At 39.7% G+C, this 22,976-nt stretch overlaps 1 protein-coding gene across 3 annotated transcripts; it reads left to right on the top strand.

The window, feature by feature from the left end:
• The first annotated feature begins 3,736 nt into the window (after positions 1 to 3,736).
• LOC105292713 (serpin B13) lies at positions 3,737 to 16,520 on the top strand. Of its 3 annotated transcripts, XM_011361054.1 has the most exons (8): positions 3,737 to 3,901; positions 4,419 to 4,475; positions 8,962 to 8,964; positions 11,833 to 11,961; positions 12,362 to 12,479; positions 13,851 to 13,993; positions 14,203 to 14,358; positions 16,116 to 16,520. In XM_011361054.1, exons 1-8 carry the CDS (start codon positions 3,737 to 3,739, stop codon positions 16,518 to 16,520), a joined length of 1,176 nt encoding a protein of 391 aa, XP_011359356.1. The 3 variants fall into 3 exon arrangements, with proteins under 3 accessions (XP_011359356.1, XP_011359357.1, XP_011359354.1); XM_011361055.1 differs by lacking the exon at positions 8,962 to 8,964; XM_011361052.1 differs by lacking the exon at positions 8,962 to 8,964 and having other exon boundaries at positions 4,419 to 4,523.
• Positions 16,521 to 22,976: the final 6,456 nt, after the last annotated feature.

Genomic DNA, 22,976 nt, shown 5'->3' with positions numbered 1-22,976 from the left:
AAAACATTCGTCTTAGGTCAGCTACCCTAGAAGCAGAGCAGAAGACAGGGATTCTTGTTCAGGTAACTTGGGGGAGAGGGGGCTTCTTTGAGAGAAGCAGAACAGGGTAAGGGAAACATGGTAATTAATCTCAAGACCTCTGTTCCTATCGGGGAAGCTCAGGGTGACAAATTGCACTTACAAAATTAGTCCTATTTTGATGCAAGGGAACTGTCTTCTCCTTTTATACCCTTAAGCCAGTGAGTCACACCTGAGGTGTGTCCTGACTAGGGTGGGATATTGTGTAGCTTCCCAGGTAGGTGGCTCCATTAAGCCGAGAGTCATTTGACTGACAGAAGGGCCGCTGTGAATGATTGGCCTAAGCAGCAGCTGGGGAGTAGGATCACTAGCTGGGAAAGAGTATTGTGATGACACTGAAAATTAGGTTTGGAGAGAACAAGGAAGAGGCTCCGTAACCGGAAGAAGAATTGTTGGTGTCCAGTAAGTTACATCAGGAAGAATTCCTGCCGATGGCAACGCCCAAAGCATGGCCGTGTGTGGGCTTCTGGAGGAGAGGGAAAGTGAAGATCGGGGAAGTGAGAGATGCCACCAACGGGGACTGTGATGACGTAGAGGGCGGTGGCAGTCAGGGCAAACGGGAAGGCCATATTCTTAGTACGGGGGGCGGGGGGCTGCGGTTTGGCAAAGGGTGGCCTAGCGAGATGTCACGAAGGTGGCTGAAGGAAGAAAGCTTTGGAAGCAGCGAGAGTGGAAGGCTATGAATGGGGACCTTGCTTCCTGATCTCAAGACTTGAGTTACTGTCCCCATGAGGACTTTATGGGAGGTGGTGGTGCCAGGCTTCCCTACGAATGTGGGATGGTAGAGGATATGCTTTAGGAAGAAGCAGAGGGCACATGGAAATAACGGGGAGCCTAGGGTCCAGAGAAAGAAACGAGAGGGCATAAACTGATAGGGATATTAAGACATAGACATTACTGCCAACTCAAGGATTTTGTACCATTTTTAAAAACTAATATTTTCATTTTGTTGGCATCCAGGGTTAACCCCATAACGAAGTGCAAATTCTTTCCAGACCTTCTTCCGTTTTCATATTTCTTAGTGACAATTAGAAAGCAAAGTTAGTTAAGGATTGCTTTGACTTTGCTTAAAGAGTTGTAATCAAAGTATTTTTTAAAAGGGAAATTGTGAGTATTGAGATTGGTACGGACATCACCCAGCCCCGAGAAGCTGTGTCACTGAGCTGCTTCCTTAGGCAGACATTCAGCCGAGAGAGAAGAGTGAAGATATCCTTCAAGGATTTGCTGCTTGCACAATAACGATCTTCACACCCTTTACTGAAAACTAAAGCTGAGAATACATAATCCAAGCGCTGCTTCTTTTAAACTCATAGAGCCATCAGGGGTGCTCCAGGGTTGGCAGGAAAAATTGGAATTTGGAGGTGTAATTTCCTATTGAGTTTTTTTTTTAAATAGTATTGTTTTCTTGAAATCAGCGAGCTTGTTGGATGTTGATGAATCATTGACACTTAGCCCAATGTCTGGTACATAGTAAACTTTCAATAAATGTTTATTGAATGCATTAAAGTGCAAAATTTTATAATTAATGAACAGAATACTGAGAATGAGAAATGTGTGTGTGTGTGTGTGTGTGTGTGTGTTTAACTGCTTGCTTAAACTTTTCACTACTTTTTCTCACTAATTTTCTTTCCTTTCCTTTTCTTCTTTGCATTTGGCATCTCCGAAATAATACAACTACAAAATTAATTACAGAGACTGGGCTTGTCACGACACAGTCCTGTGCAGCTGTGGTGAGTGGAGTATGCATTAATTCAGATTTCATCAAACTATCAAACAGTGGTTCCCAGTCTTGGATGCACATTAAGCCACCTGGGGTGATAAAAATTCTGATGCCTGGTTCCCACTTCAGAGATGCTGACTCAGTTGCCTGGGGTAGGGCTTGGGCATAGATCTTTTTTTTTTTTAAAGTTCCCCAGGAGATTTTAATGTGCATCCCAAATGGAGAACCAGTGCTCCAAAAAAAATCTTTCCAGAGGATCCCCAATATCTTTAGGGTTGAAGGCTCACTCACAGGTCCCCCTCGCCTGCTTGGGTCATTCTAATGCTGCCCTTTAGTCCTGGGGCGAGCTCCTGCTTTTGCTCTTATTTTATTGTCTGGTTAATTTAACTCTCTTTATGCGTGGACTCCCGAAAGAATTTCTAAGGGATTTTGGAGAAGTTAGAGTTGCAGCTCTCTTCCTTTATGTCTAATGCGTATACTATTTGAGCTACAGTTCACAACACAATTACTGACAACTTCAAGTGCATAACTTCATGGCCATGCGTGAAAAACATAAGAAATTCAGTCCTCAGTTTTGTCATAAACTTTGCATGCTAATTTTATTGGGGAAATCACCCTTGAGAAACCAAAGGTTGTTTCACTGGAAATACAAGTGATAATGACTAGGGAGAGGCAGAGAGATATAAATTAAAGGTCTCATTTACTCGTTTTATACATGCTTCCTACTTCCTTACACAGCCACCTCTGTCTCTCCGAAAGCCAGGTATGTTCTTCCTTCAGCTCCCACTGAAGACTTCTTGTGTTTTGAGAATGTTCGTTGATTTGAAAGAAATACTTTTATTGTGCATAACTTTCCTTAGGGTGGTTTTATTCAATTCAGTGCTTACATAGCCATCATACTGTATCTTCCTCATCTTGTGTGACAGTAAGTTAATTCATCTTATTTCTGGGTTAACCTGAAAGGAATCTGTACAAGGAAACCCAGGGGTGAAATAGAAGTTTTAACAGAGGATGTGGGATGCCTTAGCAAGGGTGGGTCTTTGAGAGCAAAGACCCTCCCAGAGTAAGTAGGCTTTCAAAAAAAACAAAAACAAAAACCAAAACTCATTGTGCATTAATCTCATTCTATTTCTTAAACCTTTATTAACTAGTTTTAACATAGTTGGTGATGAAGAAAATATAAAATGTTTTATTTATTTATTTTTGGTAAATATTAATTGTCCTTTAAAAGTTTTATTTTTGGGAGATAACAAAAGTAATCTGAACTCACTGTTCAAGCTTGAAAAGATATAGAAAAGTATACAAAAAGAAAACCCTTTTACTCCCACTTAATAATTCATGGCTGGAGATAAGTCATTGCCTTTGAGGGAAAATTCAGCCCAGAGTCAAGTTTTCATGCAGTCAGGGATTGGGGTTTAAGAGAATTAATTCAATCTCCCACTCTGCAGTGGATTTTGAAACAATCGAGAAGTAGAAAGTATCAGAGAAGGATGCACTTGGTGTTATTATTGTTAGGACTGAACACTGCTTGGACTTGAGGCCAAAGGGGATTCTCAACCTTGCCCTTGCCTGGTCTCTGGTCCAGCAGCGGGACATGTGGGACTTCGGAAGGGCAAAGGCGGGGCCCGCCTGGGGAGCTTACAGGGAGGGGTGCAGGCAGGCTCTGACAGAGACAAGTGAGAATAAAACCACAAGAGGCATTATAACCTCTCTCCGTGGGGATGTGAGGATGATGTCACGCCGATTCATGTGTCCAAGCGAAGCGGTGGGAAGCAGGCAGCAGCGACCTTTCACTGAGAGGGTGAAACTCCCTATTTTCTGGATCAGTGCAGGAAGAGGAAGAGAAGCAGAAAGGGTTCCTGTGACCCAAAGCCATTCAAATAAGTGAAACGTGCTCCTTTGGGTTTGATTGTCGTTCTAGATCTTGCTAGAATCGTCATGGATTCGCTTGGCGCAGTGACTGCTCTGTTTGGGGTTGATCTTTTCAGAGAGCTGAGTAAAACAAATGATGGCAACATCTTCTTTTCCCCTCTGAGCATCACGACTGCCATCGGCATGCTTCCGCTGGGGGCTCGAGGGTCCACCGCCACGCAGTTACTCAAGGTAGAGTGGGCTTCTATGGCTTTCCAGGCACAGTCAGTCTCCAGGGGTGGCCCTCGGGCTTTGCCCTGAAAACACGCTTCTCTGGACCCGTGGCCAAAGAAAACGCGTGAAGACACAGGGCAGGTCCAGGTCTGTTGAGGGCGACCCCTTCCCTCTCCGAGTTCCAATTCCGCCCTGCCATCTGCTCCCTGGTGCTCGGTGCTCCTTTGGGTGAGGGCTGGGTGAGCGGCCTTGTCCAAAGCCATTAACCTCATAATCACAGACAGAAGGTGAAGAATAAAACCTACTGGGAGAAGCTGCATAATCCCCACTAGGGTCTAGATGACACGTCAGGGGTGAGTACACGTGTGCATAAACCAATGCAGGCTCCTCCGAAGATGACCGGAACTCCTCACGATTCTGCAAAGAGCAAAATGCTGTGCGTGTGCCCCTGAGGTTTCTTTAACAAACATCTCCTTTTCCCCGGCGGCGTTTTCTCTGCTCAGACCATTGCCACAGTATTTTCTTTCCCTTCCAGGTGCTTTTCTCTGAAAAAGACACAAAAAGTTCAGGAATGAAAGCTGAAGAAAAAGAGGTAGGAGACATGTGGCTGCTTTGTAGATGCGGGTCCCCGGGGAAATGTGTAGAAGAGGTAATACATACTCGATACTTATTTTTAAGCAATGATTATCATAGCAGCCAAATAATGTTGCTAGGGGTATACCATGATAATAGACACCTAGCGTTAAGAAGAGACCTTATCTTCCATGCACACTAAGCACGATGACAGATACTGGTAAAGGCTTTCAGGCTGAAAAGTCCCTCCGGCAGAGTGGATGGGTTTGGAGTTAAACAGATTCGGGTTCAAATCTTGGCTTAATCTTTTAATAGCTGTGCTACTCTGGACAAGTCATTCACCTTCTTTGGGCCTCTGTACAGTGTGCAGTAGAGTGTCTGGAACACACTGGTGACTCACCAGTAGTATTAGGTGCTATTATTACTACATTCTATTTTTATTTTAAGATCTCTCCCCCCTCCCCCACTAAAGTTTATTTAAAAAAATATTAGCGCAGGATGAGTGACTTCCGGGGTCTCTTCCAGCTCTAGGGTTGTAATAGTTCTCGCCTGAAGGACAGAGGGTGCAAACATGGCAGAGAGATTAAGTCCACAGTTTGAGGTTGGCATTTGGAGATGGTGAGAGCTCTCAGGAAGGGCACATATGCCCTGACAGCAGTCATAGCTCAGTCCCAGGCCCTCACGAAGTCAGAGCTCAAGTCACTCAGCAACATGGGTTGTTCACATCAGAATCCCACATGGCCAGGTTGGTTGGGTTCCTCAAGTGCATGTGGGGAGAGCTGGGCTTCCTTCCAGGTTTTGTAGGACAGAGTTGGGTCTGATAGCTGCTCTGCTGTCCCCTCAGTCAAGGACCACAGTTGTTTGAGAGCCCTTTCCCTCTCATGTCTGGTGGCCCGTACGGAATCTTTGTGTGCGTTAGAATAAAAAGAATGTAGTTACTAGAAATTTTAAGATTGTATTTGTGGCTCGCATTTTATTTCTACAAGACAGCACCGATCTACAGTACAGATCTGGGGGAGAGGGTGTATGCACGCTCAGCTTTGTTAAATATTACCAAATATTTGCCAAAATGATGATACCAACATCTGTTCCTCACAGCAGTGTATACAGCCCATTTCATATAGTCATACAGAGACAGTGGACCTGAAATCCCACTGGCCTTACAATCCCCGGTCATCTATATTCACACATACATACATACATATGTATATTTTTTTCTGTGTCTATTGGTGATCATATGATTTTTTTATCCTTTAATGCAGTGAATTACATTAATAGCATTTCCAATGTTAAACCATACTTGCATTTGTGGGATAATCAGCTTGGCCATAATTTTAAAAAAAATTTTTAGATTATTGAATTGGATTTGGTAATATGTTGTTAGATGTTTCAAAAGATCTGTGTTATCAATCTGTAATGTTTTTTCTTATCCTGTCCTCATTTAGTTTTGGTATAAAAGTATCACTAGACTCATGAGTTGGGGAATATTTTCTCTTTTTTCATTCTCTGGAAGAGTTTGTGTAAATTCAGAAATGCACCAAACGTTCTTGGCAGAATTTTATTTTAAAATTGCCTGAGCCTGGTGATTGGTTGAATGACTGATCGACTGACACTTTCTGTTTCCATGATTGTGATTACTTTAGATACTTCATATAAATGGAAGCATATGGTATCTGTTCTTTTGTGACTGGCTTATTTTGTTTGCCTTTGAGATTCCTCCATGTTGACACATGTAACAGGATTTTCTTTTTTTTAAAGACTGCATAATATTCCATTTGATGTATAGACCACATTTTCTTTGTCCATTCATCCATTGATAGACATTCAGGTTGCTTCCACCTATTGGCTGTTGTGAATAATACTGCGACGAACATGGATATGAAGATATCCCTTTGAGATCTTCCTTTGAATTCTTTTGGATATATACCCAGAAGTGTGATTTTTAGATCATATGGTAATTCCATTTAAAAATTTTAGAGAAACTTCCATACTGTTTTCCATAACACCTGCACCGTTTTAAATTCCCGCCAATAATGCTCAAAGGTTCCAACTCTCCACATCTTCATTGCTATTTTCTGGTCATCTGACAGTGGCCATCCTAATGGCTGTGAGGTGATATCTCATTTTTTTTTTTTTTTGGTTTTGATATTTGCATTCTTTTTATGATTGGTGATGTTGAGTATCTTTTTATATATGCTGTTTGTAATTTGTATATCTTCTTTGGAGAAGTGCCTATTCAAGTCCTTTGCCCATTTTTTTCATTGGGTTATTTTTGTTGTTGATGTTGTTGAGTCGTAGAAGTTCCTTATATATATCCTGGATATTAAGCTCTTATCAAATATATGATTTGCCAGTATTTTCTCCCATTCTGTAGGTTGCCTTTTTACAATATTCTTGATTATATCCCTTAATGAGCATAAGTCTTTTTCAGTTTGATGTCTATTTTTGTCCATTGTCTATTTTTGCTTTTGTTGCCTAGCTTTTGATGTCATACTTGAGAAATCATTACCAAATCCAATGTCCCCCAATTTTTTCTTTCTATCTTCTTCTAGTAGTTTTATAATTGTAGGTCTTATATTTAGTTATTTAACCTATTTTGAGTAATTTTTTTTTTTTTTTGCATATGATATAAGGTAAGGGTCCAACTTCATTCTTTTGCATGTGGATATTCAGTTTTCTTAGCATTGTTTGTTGAAGAGACTGTCCTTTTCTCGTTGTGTAGTCTTGGCACTCTTGTTGAAAATTATTTGACCATTAAGCAAGGGTTTATTTCTAGGCTCTTTCTTATTTCCATTGGCTCATATATCTTTCTTTATGCTAATACCACACTATCTTGCTTACTCTTGTTTTGTAGTATGTTTTGAAATCAGGAAGTGTGAAGCCTCCAACTTTGTTCTTTTCCAAATTGCTTTGGCTATTCAGGGTCTCTTGAAGTTCCATATCAATTTTAGAATTTTTTTTCTATTTTTGCAAAAGGTGCCATTGGGATTTTGATAGGGATTGCAATGACTCTATACATCACTTTGGGTAGTATAAATATTTTAACAATAATATGCTTTCCAATCCATGAGCATAGGATGTCTTTCCATTTATTTGTATCTTCTTTTATTTCTTTTAACAATTTTAAAAATAGATTTCAGTGTATAAGTCTTTCATCTCTTTAATTAATTCATACCTAAGTATTTTATCTTTTTTGATACTATAGTAAATAGAATTATTTTCTCAATTACTTTTTGGAATGGTTACTGTTAGTGTATAGAGATGCAACTGATTTTTGTATATAGATTTTATATTCTGCAACTTTGCTGAACTAATTTATCAGTTGAAACAATTTTTTGTAGAAACTTTAAGGTTTTCTACATGTAAAATCATGTCATCTGTGAGCTGACATAATTTTAATTCTTTCTTCTTGATTTTAATTCATCTTACTTCATTCTCTTTTCTAGTTGCTCTGGCTCGGATTTCCAATACTATGTTGAATATAAAGCATAGTAGTGGTGAGAGTGGATATCTTCGCCTAATCTTAGAGGAAAAGTTTTCATTTCACCATTGGGCGAGATGTTAGCTGTGGGCTTTTCCTATATGGCTTTTATCACGCTGAGGCTGGTTTCTGGCTTGTATGTTTTTATCATGGAAATGTGTTGACTTTTATCAAATCCTTTTTCTACATCAATTGAGATAATCACGTAGGTTTTGTTTTTCACTGTTAATGCATTACATTGATTGAGTTTCATATGTTGAACTATCCTCACATTTCAAATACAAATCCTACTTAGTTATGGTGTATAATTCTTTTAATGTGCTATAAATTTGGTTTCTAGTATTTTATTGAGGGGTTTTGAATCAATATTTATCAAGGATATTCGTTCACAGTTTCTTTCCTTATGTCTTTTTCTGGTTTTGGTATCAGGATAATGCTGGCCACATAGGATGAATTTGAGAATGTTCCTCCTCTTCAAGTCTTTAGAAGACTTTGAGTAGGATTGGTATTAATTCTTCTTTAAATGTTTGGTAGAATTCTCCAACAAAGCTATTTGGCCCTGGGCTTTTCTTTGTTGGAGGTTTTTGGTAACTGATTGAATCTTCTTATTAGTTGTGTCTGTTCAGATTTTTTATTTTGTCACCATTCATTCTTGCTAGGTTGCATGTTTTTAGAAATTTATCCATTTCTTCTAAGTTATCTATTTTTTTATGGCATATACTTGTCCGTAGTAGTCTTTTATAACCCTTTAAATTTCCATGACATTTGTTGTAATGTCTCCTCTTTCATTTATAGTTTTAGTTATTGGAGTCTTCTATATTTTTTTTCTTAGTTACACTAGTTAAGAGTTTGTCAATTTTGTTGATCTTCTTAAAAAACCCAACTCTTGCTTTTGTTGATTTTTTTCTACTGTTTTTCTACTCTCTATTTTGTTTATTTCTGCTCTAATCTTTATTATTTTCTTCCTTCCATTAACTTTTGGTTCAGTTTTGTTCTTTTCCAAGTTCCTTGTATGTAAAGTTAGGTTGTTGATTTAATTTTTTCCTTCGATTGGGTCGTGTTTCCCTGTTCTTTGTATGCTTTGTTATCTTCTGTTGGGACTTTGGCATTTGGAAAATCAGCCACCTCTCCTAGTCTTTGTGGTTTGGCTTAATACAGGGAGAACTTTTTCCAGTCAGGCTAGCTAGCAGTTCTGGAGACCTCTTAAGCCTTTTCTGGGTATGCATTCTTTCTGGGCTTGTATGGGTAATCTCCTAATTGAAGAGGTTTGCTGGTTTCTACTCATGAGCTCTCTCTAGTGTCATCTGTGATACAGCAGACTCTGAGGAATGTTAATTTTTTTCTCAGTGGCCAACCTGGTGCCCTGTTTCCGACAGCACTTATATTCAAGCAAGACAGAAACCAGGCCCTCAGGCAGCTTCTGGAAAAGTCAAAATGCTGGATGTACATTCCACTCTTCTGCTTCTCTCCCCAGGAGGTAGTTGGGATTTGGAAGTTTTCTCCCAATCACACCATGCTCTGTGTCTGGGGGGTGGAGGGCTGGGAGGGAGTGGTGACTCTGGTGAGTGAGTGCCATGAATTTTCCTACCAGGCTTCAATGCAGTTGGTTTCAGGCTCTCTAGGGTACAGGAACTTCTTCACTAATCTCTGGGTTTCTTACAAAGGCATTCGCTTCTTGAGTTGTTAAATCAGTGCTGTTAGTAGAATATTCTGCCATCTTGCTGACATCACTCTTGGAAAGTTTCCTTAGTAAAGATTTACACATGGTAGATGCTGTCAGGTTGTATTTGCCTTTGTGTGTTCTTGAATGAATGTATGTTGAATTCTAGGTTAATATTTTCTCTCACTGCTTTGAAGATATCATTCTACTCTATCTGTCCAATGTTGCTGTTAAGAAGCTGATTTATTTGGCATTCCTTTCTAGGTGATCTCCCTCTGGATGCATTAAGTTTTGCTGTTTGTTTTTGTTGGTCCGCAATTTTACTACAATGTGTCTATGTGTGCATTTCTTTTATTTACCAAGACAGGTTTACTGTGCCTTCTCAATATGAAAATTCATACTTTTCATCAATTCTGGAAAATTCTCAGCTGCGTAATTTTTTGAATTCTCTTCTTGCTTGCCTTTTAGAAGGATGTTAGAATTCTATCTTCCAGATTTCTTCATCTGTCATACATGTTTTTCATCACTTTCTGTCTTTGTGCTGCGTTCTGAGAAAAATCATTTGGATCCGTTTGGTTTACTAATTCAGCAGTGCCTAACTGGCTGTTTTACCCATCTATTGAGTTTTTAAATGTCAATGCTTATTGAGCATATGGAAGTTCTAGTTGATTATAAAGCCAGCCTGGAAGTTGATGGTAGTCTCTTGTTTCTTAACCATATTTTCAATATCTTTTGTGGTCAACAGTCTTGATATGCTGCTTTTTAAATGTGATATCTGATAATGTTGACATTTAAAGTCCTTGAGGCTCTAATATGGCTGTTTGCTATTTTTTCTTCTGATTCTTAATGTGGGACTTATATTCTCATGATCTGTAATTTTGGAATATGAGCTAATATTTGATTGGTAATCTATGAGAGTCCAGTGAAACCCAGGAGGTAGTTACCTTTCTAATACAGATAATTTTTTTTTATGAATGTTATCAACTTATGGACACTTTAAGTTCTAAGTTTGGGGTTTCTCAGGCCATCGAGGTGGTATAAATTCAAACTCCAAACCTGTTCGACAGTAAGATTTTCTTCCCTTTCCCCATTTTCAGGTCAACTTAGTTACAACTTACCCACTGGAGAAATATTCTCACTACATTCTTTTCTTTATATCAACCCATTATTCTCCAAAGACTTCAATACCTTATCTGCCTCCATCACATATCAGTCAGCCCGAGCAGCCATAGAATAATCATGAGGCATTAAAAGGCTCAAAGTAGCAAGGAGGGCGTCAAAGGTCAAATTCAGCCTCAGATATTTTGTTAGAGTAGCATACTTTTACATTTTCAACTTGAACGTCTTCAACTGTTAATTATTCACAAAAATTAAATGGGTGGCTTTAATGTATCAGACACTATTCTGGGCATCGAGTTACCAATGTTGAAATAAAAAGATGAAACAAACAAACAAACAAACAAAAAAACCCATAGGCTTCGTATTCTAGAGGAAGAAGGCTTTTCCGTTCTCAGTGCAATCAGGAATAAGCTTTTCAGCTCAAAATTAAAATGCCTCTCTCTTGCATCCAGTGTGAACAGAAGTAGCTAGATATCACTCAACATGCAGGGGGACAGTGTTTCTCTCTGTGTCAGGGAAGTATGCTGGGTCAGCTGGTTCTGCCAAGCAGCACTCACTCCTCAGCCCTCAACCAGAAAATGGATGATTCTACAAAAAAAAAAGTCTAGAAAAGTTTTTTTTTTTTTTCCTTTTCCATAGAGACAAGAAAATCTTACTTCAACCCAATGTATAGTCTGACAAATGGCTACATGTACCATCAGGAATCACTTTTCTTATTCACTGTCTGGAACAGAAATCGTTAAAGGGTAGATAAGAGTCATCTGGGGAATCATTTGCTTTCCTCAGGTGCTTAGTTTTGTGGGAAGCTAAAGGCAAGCATGTGAAACATTTTGTGGGCAATTATGTTTGAGATAAAAATGCAACTCGAGTCAAAAAAGAAAGTCCTGTGGTGCTGGGCTGAGAACAGGCTTCTTTGTGGAGCTGAGATCGGTTGTGACTTACATTATCATATGATTTGTGTAAAAGCCACTTGACTGTCAGGGGCTACACTAAACTCATGGGCCATCCTCAAAGCTGTGAAACAGAGGAAAAGACCCAGCAGCTGCATCTTTTTGGGGAGCATCTAGGTTTTCTTCTGCCCAGATAACTCATTGGGTTTTTGTTTTGATTTTGAAGATTGAGAAGATGGAAGAGATACACCGCCAATTCGAAACGTTCTTGAGTGAAATAAGCAAACCCACTAACAATTACGAACTGAAAATCGCCAACAGGCTATTTGGAGAGAAGACATACCTTTTCCTTCAAGTAAGTTTTATTGTGTCCACCACCTCTGTGAGCGATATTTAAGAATGGCCAAATCGTCCTGTTAGGACTGTAGGTCTTGAAAGCATGCTGCATAAGTTGGCTGCCTGGTTCGGCCCAAATCACTTAATGACCCCCTGTTTCCCCTGCCCGTTTTTCAGACACCCAGGCACTTTGAGAGTTTCTTTTTAATCTTGGCAGTTTAAATCCAATTTTTGTCTTAACCCCGTTGTACCTGCATAAAAATGTGCATGGAAGTCCTCAAAGTGATTTGCCCAGGTCCTGAAATTCCTTGCTTACGACGTTATTTATCTTGATGTACAGCTAAACTTATTTAGAGATGTTGTTAATGGATAAATTGAACTTTCAACTTCTTTCTATTTCTTCCTTGTTTCTCCTAAAGAAATACTTAGATTATGTTGAAAAACATTATCATGCTTCTCTGGAGCCTGTTGATTTTGTAAATGCAGCAGATGAAAGTCGAAAGAAGATTAATTCCTGGGTTGAAAGCCAAACACATGGTAGAGTATGGATTGGTCGTTCATCATTAAAATGCTTCTTGAGTATCTGCTGTGAGTGAAGCCCTGTGTTCGGCACTGCATGGAATGCCAGGGGGGACACCTTTGGGAGGGGACGCGAGATGGGTTTTTCAGGGTTGAAAAGGCAAAGCTGTGCATGAGGGCTGGGAGAAGGTGCTGCAGGTGGTGGCATGGTCTCAGCAAATGCGGAGAGAGTCAAGGAGACCAGACAGGGGACCATGGCGGAGAATTATTTACACATGGCTGTGGGTCACAGTGTCCCTGGCGATCCTGACACTGGGTCCCTGTCTGTCTCAGGTTCAGATGCATTCCTTTGTATCAGAACCTTTCTTCCTGAGTCTGGATCCCTACCTGAAAACATGCTAGAGAGTTTCCTTGTCCTTTATCAAGTGAGAAACATTCAGCTCTGCAGTCAAGACCTGCCTTTGCTACTTACAGCTGGGGCTGCCTGGGTCCCATCTCCATTTGAGCATCATTCAGCCCCATGCACTCGAGCAGAGAACTCGACAAAGCCCTCACTTCATCCTCTCTCCCTATTCCCTGGTATGAACCAAACACAGGAGAAATACCAGAGAGGGGTGTTAATATGCAAATACACTTTGGGGAGCGATAGCTCGCCCTGTCATGTTAGAGTTTCAGATTACTTTTTTTATTCCAGTTATCAGGGAGACATCTATTATTTCAGAATGTATTTTTTTCTTCATAGTTAGTCCAAAGGAAATAAAATTAAAAAAAAAAAAAAGGAAAAAATAAGGTCTATCAGAGGGTCGGTCAAAGGCAGTATTCTTTAGAATTTGGTATGAGATGGGCTGAACCCAGAGACAAAAACATCAGCTCCTTTCTCAATAAAATAAGAATTCTCTAAATCTCAGGTGGTAACTGTATCAAATAGGTAAAAATAATAATAGCTTACTTTTACAGAGTGCCTACGGTGAGCCGGATACTGTTCTAAGTGCTTTACACATGTGCAATCATTTACCCCTTTAAACAACCCTATGAGGCAGATTTTATTCCTGGTTTACAGATGTGGAAACTAAGGCACAGAGACCTTAAGTAACTTGCCCGAGATTCCTCAGCCGATAAGAGGAAAAAAATGGAAGCTGACAGAGTCCTCTGACTTCAGAGCCCGCACTCCTGAACCATCACACCTCATTTTATCTACTGGGACACAAATGGGCGGTGGGCAAAGCGAGAACCCCCTGCCGATTCTGCCCGAGAGCACTGTGTCAGCACGGCCCGCAGGTGCTGACCTGGCTGAGGTCTTAATGATCAGGCAAGTCCACTGCATCATGCCTGCCACGCGTATCACTTATAATTTTGAAGATGGGCCAATTTTGTTGTTTTTGTTTGCAGAAAAAATCAGGGACCTGTTTCCAGATGCCTCTCTGAGCAGCTCCACCAAGCTGGTGCTGGTGAACAGCGTGTACTTTAAAGGGCAATGGGACAGGGAGTTTAAGAAAGAAAACACTAAGGAGGAGGAATTTTGGCTGAATAAGGTATGGTCCTTTTGTATGGGATGTGCTTGCTCACACGTGGAATGTAAAACCTGAAGTCGCCTTTCAGCAAATGTACAGGGTACATAGCAAAGGCCGAGTCAGAGGCTGGGATCTTTAGCAGGAGTTTAGGCTGAGCTAATCGTTTGGGTGTGCTCACCTGGTCGTCTCACGGCTCTTTTGACACTGGGCGCCCTGTGGATTTGTTGCAGAATACAAGTAAGTCTGTGCCGATGATGACACAACGCCATTCTTTCAGCTTCGCTTCCCTGAAGGACTTGCAGGCCAAGATTCTGGGGATTCCATACAAAAACAGTGACCTAAGCATGTTCGTGCTGCTGCCCGATGACATCGACGGTCTGGAGAAGGTAAAAGCTCGCACCTCCCGTTCTTGCTTTCGTTTCTGGAGGCTTCTCATTGGGCGCTGGTGTCGGGCAGTGCCAAGTAGAAAACACTTCTCACTCCGTGCAGGATATCGAAAGAGGAACGACGAATGGCATCGGGTTTATTGAGAACAACCGATACTAAAATATTTGGGAATGAGCCAAAAATGGACATTTAATGGGATTTCTAAAGGTCTCGCATTATTCTGAGAAATGGTTGCTATCTACGGACTCTCTTTCCCAGAAAAATCGCATGTGCACATGTCCAGCAAATTCTGCATTCTCTTCAGGAGGCTCTTGGACCTTCTGAATTTCTTTTTTACACCTTTAATTTTTTTAAAAAGTTTTAGGTCCACAGCAAAATTGAGAGGAAAGAAAACTAATAATTTATATAAACATATGTGCATAGCCTCCCACATAATCAACATTCAACATCACTTAGAAAAAAATGGTTCTTTTTTTTTTTAACCAAGGATGAATCTATGTTGACACACAGTAATCACCCAGAGTCCATCAGACACTTAATCTTGAACCATGTGATTCAGCCCCAGTCACTTCGTATTAGAAAATTGACGAGGCTAGTATCCTGTAGTTTTGAAATCAGGAAGGCTTTGTTTCAAATCCCTATTCCTCTATTTAGTAGCATTATGTCCTTCGAAGCTTAACTTCCTTGAACCTCAATATTTACCCATTTGTAAAATCAGCTCCATAGTTCTTAATGTGTAGTGTTATTTAATGATTTGAGACCATTCTATATCTATACCTAATGTATCCATATCATCTATATCTATATCTAAAGGCACACACCAAACAGCATCAGTTACCATAAGAATATAACACCTATCATATATTGTAATTATAATACTCGATACTGTTCTGTTGCTGTGAAACATTGGTAATAGCATTATACGTCGGAAAATATTTTCTGACAGCAAAATAGCAGAATGTATGGAAGCTTTAAGAGTATTCCGACTTTGACTCAAACCCCCCCAGTTGTGGGAATTACCCTAGGAAAATAATTCGGAAGAAAAAAATTGCCTTTCTGAGTCAAATCAGTAATTTCTGCATTAAATACACTAGGATACCTAGTTTGAAATTCATCATAATAATTATTTTTGTATCTACAACATTTACCATAATGCATGACACATACTAGATATTTGTGAAGTGAGCGACTGGATGAATGTTGGGTAAAGTTTATCAATTTGATGAAAATATCTGTCTGAAGATATTTAGGAGAGATACGAAATAGTGTAAAAAAGTTTACATTATAACAAGTAAAATGGACATTCATTGTGATTGCAACTATGTAAATATATATTTATATTTTATATAGTATAATAAATATGATATAATGTACCACTTATAGTAATATGCTTATCATATAATTTATATAAACATGTAATTTATTATATATAAAATATAATACATATGCATACAAAGACTAGGGGAATAGTGAAATATGAAACAATGCATACGCGATTGAATACGAATAGAATACGAAATGACATTTCTTATCGTTAAAAACTCAGTTAATGCTATCGAGTTTGTACAGAAAATTTAAACAGAAATATAAGACAAGTGCCTGCTATCTAGAGACAACAGCCTCGTGAAACAAAATTTCTACTTTTATTTGCTACTAACGTTAAAGATTTCTGACGGATACAGATCAGCGTTACACTCTTTCGAACTTTCATTGATAATCACGGCATGCTTTCCCTTCTCCCTTTCTTTCTTAATAGATTATAAATAAAATAAGTCCCGAGCAGTTAGTAGAGTGGACCAACCCAGGGCACATGGAAGAAAGGACTGTGACTTTGCACTTGCCTCGCTTCGAAGTGGAAGACAGCTACGACCTGGAGGCCGTCCTGGCAGCCACGGGGAAGGGCAACGCCTTCAGCGGGCACGAGGCTGACTATTCGGGACTGTCCTTAGGCTCAGGGCTGCAAGCCCAGAAGTTCCTGCACGCGTCCTTCGTGGCGGTAACGGAGGACGGCACCGAGGCTGCCGCCGCCACCAGCGTGGACTTCGTCCTCACGTCAGCGCCCGGCTGTGAAACTTTCCACTGCAATCACCCTTTCCTGTTCTTCATCAGGCACAATGAGTCCAACAGCGTTCTCTTCTTCGGCAGATTTTCTTCTCCTTAGGCCAGTCGTTGCCTTGGCAGAAAACCAGTATGGGAGTGTTAATACAACAATGCAAATAGCCCATTCTTTGCAAAAGTTTGTTTTTCTTGTTTGCCTTCCAATCTTACCAACAAAACCGATGATTTAATGACTGTAATGGGTGTGTGTGTTTATAATTTTCCTTTAAAGTGAAATATCCTTTTGTCTGTGCCAGATATAAAGTGAGTTAAATCAAGGCTCATTAATAATCTCCCGTCTACTTCTTCTGAAAATAAATCACTGTTTTGTGGTTTTGTGCACCAATGGAGAGAAACAGTCTTGTCAGCAAGAACTATGGACTAGTGATTTTGGGTGTCCCTCTAGTTCTAATATTTTGGCAGATTATAATACACAATTAAACTAAAACAATAATCGACTCAATTCATGTGTTACTTTTTTCCTTCTTAGCAGATAGTGTGGCAAACTGCACATAGGAAAGAGAATTCAGAAACACATTAGCAAAACATAAATTAAAACCCAAAAGCCAGAACAAAATGAAACAATACACCAGGCAGAGATGATGCTCATACTTTCACCCTCTATTCTAATAAGAGTATATTATCCACTGTCAGTTGCATAAGCATTTCGATATTCTGAAGTAAATCTGATCATTAAGATGCATCCATTTTAACACTAGAACTTGATGAGTTTTGATAAATGTATACACCGAAGAAAACACCACCCCACCTAAGATACAGACATTTCCGTCACCCTCAAGGTTCCCTTGTTCTGTTTCTCAGTCAATCACCTCAGACAACCCCAGCCCAGGCAGATCTGCCTTCAATCATTACAGGGTAGATTTGTCATTTCTAGTCAAGTGGACTTGTATAGTGTGTTCTCTTTTGTGTCTAGCTTCGTTTGCTGAGCTCTGAGATCATCACTGTTGTTAGGATATCAGTAGTTCATTATTTCCTATTGATAAATAGTATTTCATTGTATGGATAAACTGCATTTTGTTTATCCATTTACCCATCGATGGGCATTTATGTCGCTTCCAATGTTAGGTTACTATGCATAATGCTACTATGCACATTTGAGTGCATAAGTCTTTATGTGGACATGTGTTTTCATTTTTTGGGGGTAGATACTGAGGAATGAACTTGCTGGGTCGTTGTTGAGTATAGTATATGTTTAAATTTATAAGAAACTGCCAAAATGTTCTCTAAAGTGGTTTTACCATTTTCCATTCCTACGAGCAATTGTATGAGTATTCTTTTCATCCTCACCAGTGATTGGCCAGTCTTCTTCATTATACCTGTTCTAGTGGGTGTGAAGGTGATGTCTCCTTATGGTTTTAATTTATACTTTTCTCTTATGACCGATGATGTTGAGACTCTTTTCATGTGCATATTGGCCATATGTATATCTTCTTTTGTGAAATCCGTTCAATTTTTTTTTTGCTCATTTTTATTAAATCGGTTGTTTTCTTATTATTGACTTAAAATGTTTTGAATGTGTTCTGAATAAAAGTTCTGTGTCAGATACATGGATCACATTTTCTTGATGGTGTCATTGAAAAGCAGTTTTAAATTTTAATGGAGTCCAATTCATTAATTTTTTTCTTTCATGATTTCTGTTTTTTTCTGTCTTATTTAAGAAATCTTTGCGTATCTCAACTTTGCTAAGACTTTCTCCTATGTTTTCTCCTAGAACTTCTATGGTAATCAGCCTTTACATTTAGATCTATGATATTTTTTTCAATTAACTTTTGTGAAATAAAGGATGAGGCTCGTTGTTTTCCATGTAGACATTGAATTCTTCCAGCTTCATTGGAGTAGGGATAGTCTTTTCAACAGAGAGGAGTTCCCAGGGATAACGAGACATAATTCATGATATAATTCACTTTATCAATCAAGGCATTGACATCCTGGATTTGAAATATGTAAATCAGATACTTCCGGATTGGAGTTACGTGAAACTCTCTTCCAGGAAGCATCTTCTGTCCCTCTCAAACTATCCCACCAAATCCGGTCCTCCCAGAGCACTTGGTGAAATGCGTTTGCACCTCTAACTATATTGTGTGGATGTTTTCTGTCTCCACCACTGACTGCAGTCATCTTTGCATGCTCAGCATCTAGACCAAGGCCTGAAAATGTCAGAGCTCAAAAATCGGATTAGTTTAAGCTTCCTACACATCTTATACACAATGTCTATTCACCAACTTATCGAGAGAGCAAGGTAACAGCATCTAGTGACAAATTACCAATGAAGACTATAACTGTCCTAGAGAAAGTGGAAATGTTTAATATTTACATCATCTTTTAGGCATGGACTACAGTGCAGCCAGTATCGGGCTCATAGGTGATGGCCAAAGGTGAGTGGATCTGGGAATGGACACTCCCAGGCTTGTGCAGTCAGTGCTTTTAGAGGATAACAGATCAGTGTCTGAGTGGGCAACATGACATGAAACTTTAAGTTTATCAACCTGGTGGAGGGAAGGAAGTAAAGTGAAGAATGACAAGCCTGGAGTCAGGAAGCTCGACTTTCTTTCCCAGCTCTGCCTAGACCTAGCTTTGATCTCAAGTGTGGTACTTAACTTCTTTGAAATTTTGATTTTTCATTGCTTAAATGAAGAGAATTGTATCACTTCAAACATTATCTTGGTAACTACTCCCTATGAAATGGTCCACTATCTAATTATAATGGAAAAATAATTAATTCAAATACCCAGAGAGAATTAAGGTCAACCACGTTTAGCAACAAAAACAAATTTTGTTCATGTTCATTTCTAAATTCTCCTCCTACGTGTTAACTTTAGGGTCAGACAAACTGAATATAAATCTGGACTTTGGGTACTTAAGTTCATCCTTCTGAGCTTCGGTTTCTTCTTTTCAAAAATTGGTTTTATAAGAGTTTCTACTTTATTGAGCTGTGGTGAAGATAAGTAGAATATGTGCTTATTAAAGAGACTGGAACATGACATGCGTCCAATTGATGTTAGCTGTCATTTTCTTTGCCACCATCATCATATCCCCCCGCCCATCATCATCATCATCATCATCATCAACAGGAATAGCAACATCCTCTAACTTTGCTTGGAAACCAAATCATGGCCATCCTGTCCTTAACCACCATGTTCCAATCTGAGCTGTTATTTTATCAGTTCTAAAATGTTAGTTGATTCCAGGTCAGAGAGGTATTTTCCTCCATTTGATTTATATTTCCACGTCAGTATTTGGAAGTGAGTGTTCCAGGAAGCTTCGCACCAGTGCGTGTATTCAGCCCATCAAAGGTGCTCAGAAGTTCTGGCTCATTAAGCTTGTACCGACTAACCCCCTGAGTTTTGAAAATATTTACTTCTGATCCTATATTTGTTATGCATTCTGCATCACCAAGTTGATTTTATGTCATTGCCACACTCCAAACCTTTCACCACAAGAGGCGTGGGCAGCATAACCAGTTCAGAGATTGACATACATATAAGCTTCCTTTCCATACCCCTCTCTGGGGGTCCCAGGGCCTCTGAGCCCTTGTCTGACTGCCGTATTTGTGCAGACGTGTATTTGGAAGATGAGGTCTTGGGATGGAAAGGAGGACCCTCCCAGGACCACCATCTGTGCAATCTGGGACAGGCTCTGAAGAGCAAGAGACCAGGGAGACAGGCTTCATCTCCTGGGGCCTCCCCTGCGGTGGGAGTGGAGAGACACAGGGACCCTCTGTAAGAGCTGCCTCTGCATTGCCTTGGAAGTCATTGATGTGCAACCCCTGGAAAAAAAACATCACTGCAGAGGGTGAAAATGCAGACAACACTTCTTTTGTCATGTTCAATAATCATCTAAAGGTGAACCTCACTTTAGTCTGACTACTGTCTGTCTTAGAGTGTACTCAAAAAATGCAAGCTTTTGCTTTCCTTAAAATTATTGTTAGAAAAAAAATATAGGTAAAAAAGTCCTTCTTAGGAAGGTAACAAGTGCATTGCCAGTCTCAAATGAAATGTGAATCGTCTTAGGCAATATTTTGGATTATGAGTGTTTCTGGTTTCCACCCATTAGAGCAGATCATTATCAGGAACAGAGACAGTACGGCCTTAGATGTTAAGACTCTAGAAGGCAAGGGCCTGGCGCTGGGTTTCTGGGCCCCAGGACGGCCCTGTGTGCTGAAAAATAACACGCACGGACACTTGGGAGGGCAAACCCTTTAGTGACTTGTGGTCTTTGTGTCTTGCAAAATGTCGTCCTGAATTTCCTTGTTTGCCTCTTTTATGAGATCCTTAAGTTTCGGGAATTTCTAATTCTCTGACTGCCCACTGGCTATTTTCTGACTGATCTCAGATACTTCTGTGCATATTGCATATATTCCAGAGATTCCATATTGCATCCACAATGCGACTCTAGTTCCAGACCTTGAACTCTGCCTTGACCAAATTCTGGCCTGCTTGTGTTCTGAATTGGTTCCCCTATCCTGGTCCACAGGATGCTTGGTTTTTAAATTAAATTAAATTAAACTAAACTTTATTATTTTATTTTTTGCCATCTTGTATCTCAGAATCCACTGCCTAATCTAGCACGGCACATAGTTAAATGGTCTACACTACACTACTGTCACCTACACGAAGGACTTGTGTACAATTTCAGACAGCATGAGACTCTGGCTCCCTGTCATGCCCGAGAAGTCGGCGTGCTGTGGGCTGCAGGCGTCCATCATCCCCGGGGCCTTCATCGTGGCCTTGAGGGCATAGCTCTCTTTCTCCTTGAACCAAGTACAAACCCACATCTCTCTTGCTCGTAGTCTGGGAGCTCGTCCACTATTAATTTCTCAGGGGTGGGTTTATCTTCAAGTTACAAGGATAGAAAAAAGGAACAAGTGACATGATTCTCAGTGGAAATTGAACGCAATTTAACATTGCATTAAATCATGTGGAAGGCCTTTATTTTAACAGTAAATGTAAATACAGGAGATTAGTTATATATAGTATATATAATACATATAAACCCACAGATATTAGGAATAATATATAGTAATATATAGACATATATTGTTAGATACAATAAACTGAATCTTCTGTATTATATATTTATATAAAACAACAGAACCATTAAATAAAATTATTTCGTGAAAGATGAACTATACATCTCCATTTCTCAACTACCAGTTCACCGCATGTTTCATTTCCAAGTAGTCTTTTCTCGTTAATGGCCTTTTGTACATCATTTTTTATAATTTCTAGTGCAATTGTAGCATATAATTTATTTTTATTCTTTTCTGTTGCTTGACTTATTTGTAAACTTTTCTCATATAGCTGCAGAGTTCTCTAATCAAGTTTAAATTAGTACATAATACTACTATTAAAGTGATATTCAATACATATATCATTACTTAATATTTTTAAGCATTTCCTGTGTGCCAGTCCCTAAGCTAAACTATCAGCAATATAAAGTTATACCATCGGTCCTTGTTTTGAATTTTTCATGACTCCGAGCGCCTTCTATTGAAGAGCTTCGCCTCGTTTAGACTTGTGATATGAGAATAAATCTCAGGACGCGGGTTCCTGATGCCACTAAGAACGAGGCCAGCTGAGTGGGAGGACGACCTTTGCGACGACTGTCCACACAAACCACCACGTTACTGCCTCGAAGACTGCGGTGTCCAGTGTCACCACAGTGCGCATCCTGACTGTGCTAAGGTCACTGCCCCTGCAGCAGCTTCATCAGCTCTTACAGTCTCTGCAGATGGACATTTTTGCTGTTTTCGCACATTATCTTTAATCATTATAACAATGCTGAGAAGGCGATTCTGTTTTTTTTTTGTTTTTTTCTTTTCTTTTTTTCTTACTCACAGGAATGAGACTCCAAATGGCTTTGAGCTCCCAGGGACAGACTGCTTCTAAACTGAAAAGTGAACATCAAAATAAATCTATTTGTCTATTGTCCACGAAACCACTGTGATTTAGTATACAAAATAGTACCTGGTGTTGCACTGATGTGCTTGCTTTTGTTTCTGAGTGAACTTGCATATATTTCCCATGCGTCACCTACATCGGAATCTTAGTTTCCTTGTCTTCAAATGAATAAACTGAAATACATCAGGGGTTCTTCTGGTGGTGAAGTATTACATGTGTGTGCCAAGGCATATATATTTTTTCTGAACTGACATTTATGGTTTCACTGGCATATTAACGGGACCGGTGATGCTAAAATTTTCTATATATTCTTCCTCGTCACACTATGATGCCTATGATATTTATTTTTGGGAATAATAGAATGTGCCCGGTTCTCTTCGTCACTTCTCCTTTAGGCTGTATGCAGAGGAGAAATGATTTACTCCATTCTCGAGCCCTGCCAGACATCAGCGACGCGCTGGGAACGGGATTTCCACGAACAGTCGGTACAAACGTTGCACTGCTAGGAAACTGGACAACAGAAGGAAGAATTGGAGGGACAAAGCATCACCTTCTGCAGACCACCCCTGACCTTGGGCAGCAGCAACATCATGCTCAGA

Source organism: Pteropus vampyrus, unplaced genomic scaffold (genome assembly GCF_000151845.1).
Source record: "Pteropus vampyrus isolate Shadow unplaced genomic scaffold, Pvam_2.0 Scaffold62, whole genome shotgun sequence".
NCBI classification, from domain to species: Eukaryota; Metazoa; Chordata; class Mammalia; order Chiroptera; family Pteropodidae; genus Pteropus; species Pteropus vampyrus.
The sequence above is the reverse complement of the archived record's forward strand: the minus strand, read 5'-3'. Positions and strand labels throughout refer to the sequence as shown.

Coding starts and splice junctions, on each gene's coding strand:
- LOC105292713 (XM_011361052.1), top strand. CDS start 3,737: ATGGATTCGCTTGGCGCAGTGACTGCTCTGTTTGGGGTTGATCTTTTC. Junction 4,524..11,832: donor GCGGGTCCCCGGGGAAATGT/GTAGAAGAGGTA, acceptor TTGATTTTGAAG/ATTGAGAAGATGGAAGAGAT. Junction 13,994..14,202: donor AGGAATTTTGGCTGAATAAG/GTATGGTCCTTT, acceptor GATTTGTTGCAG/AATACAAGTAAGTCTGTGCC.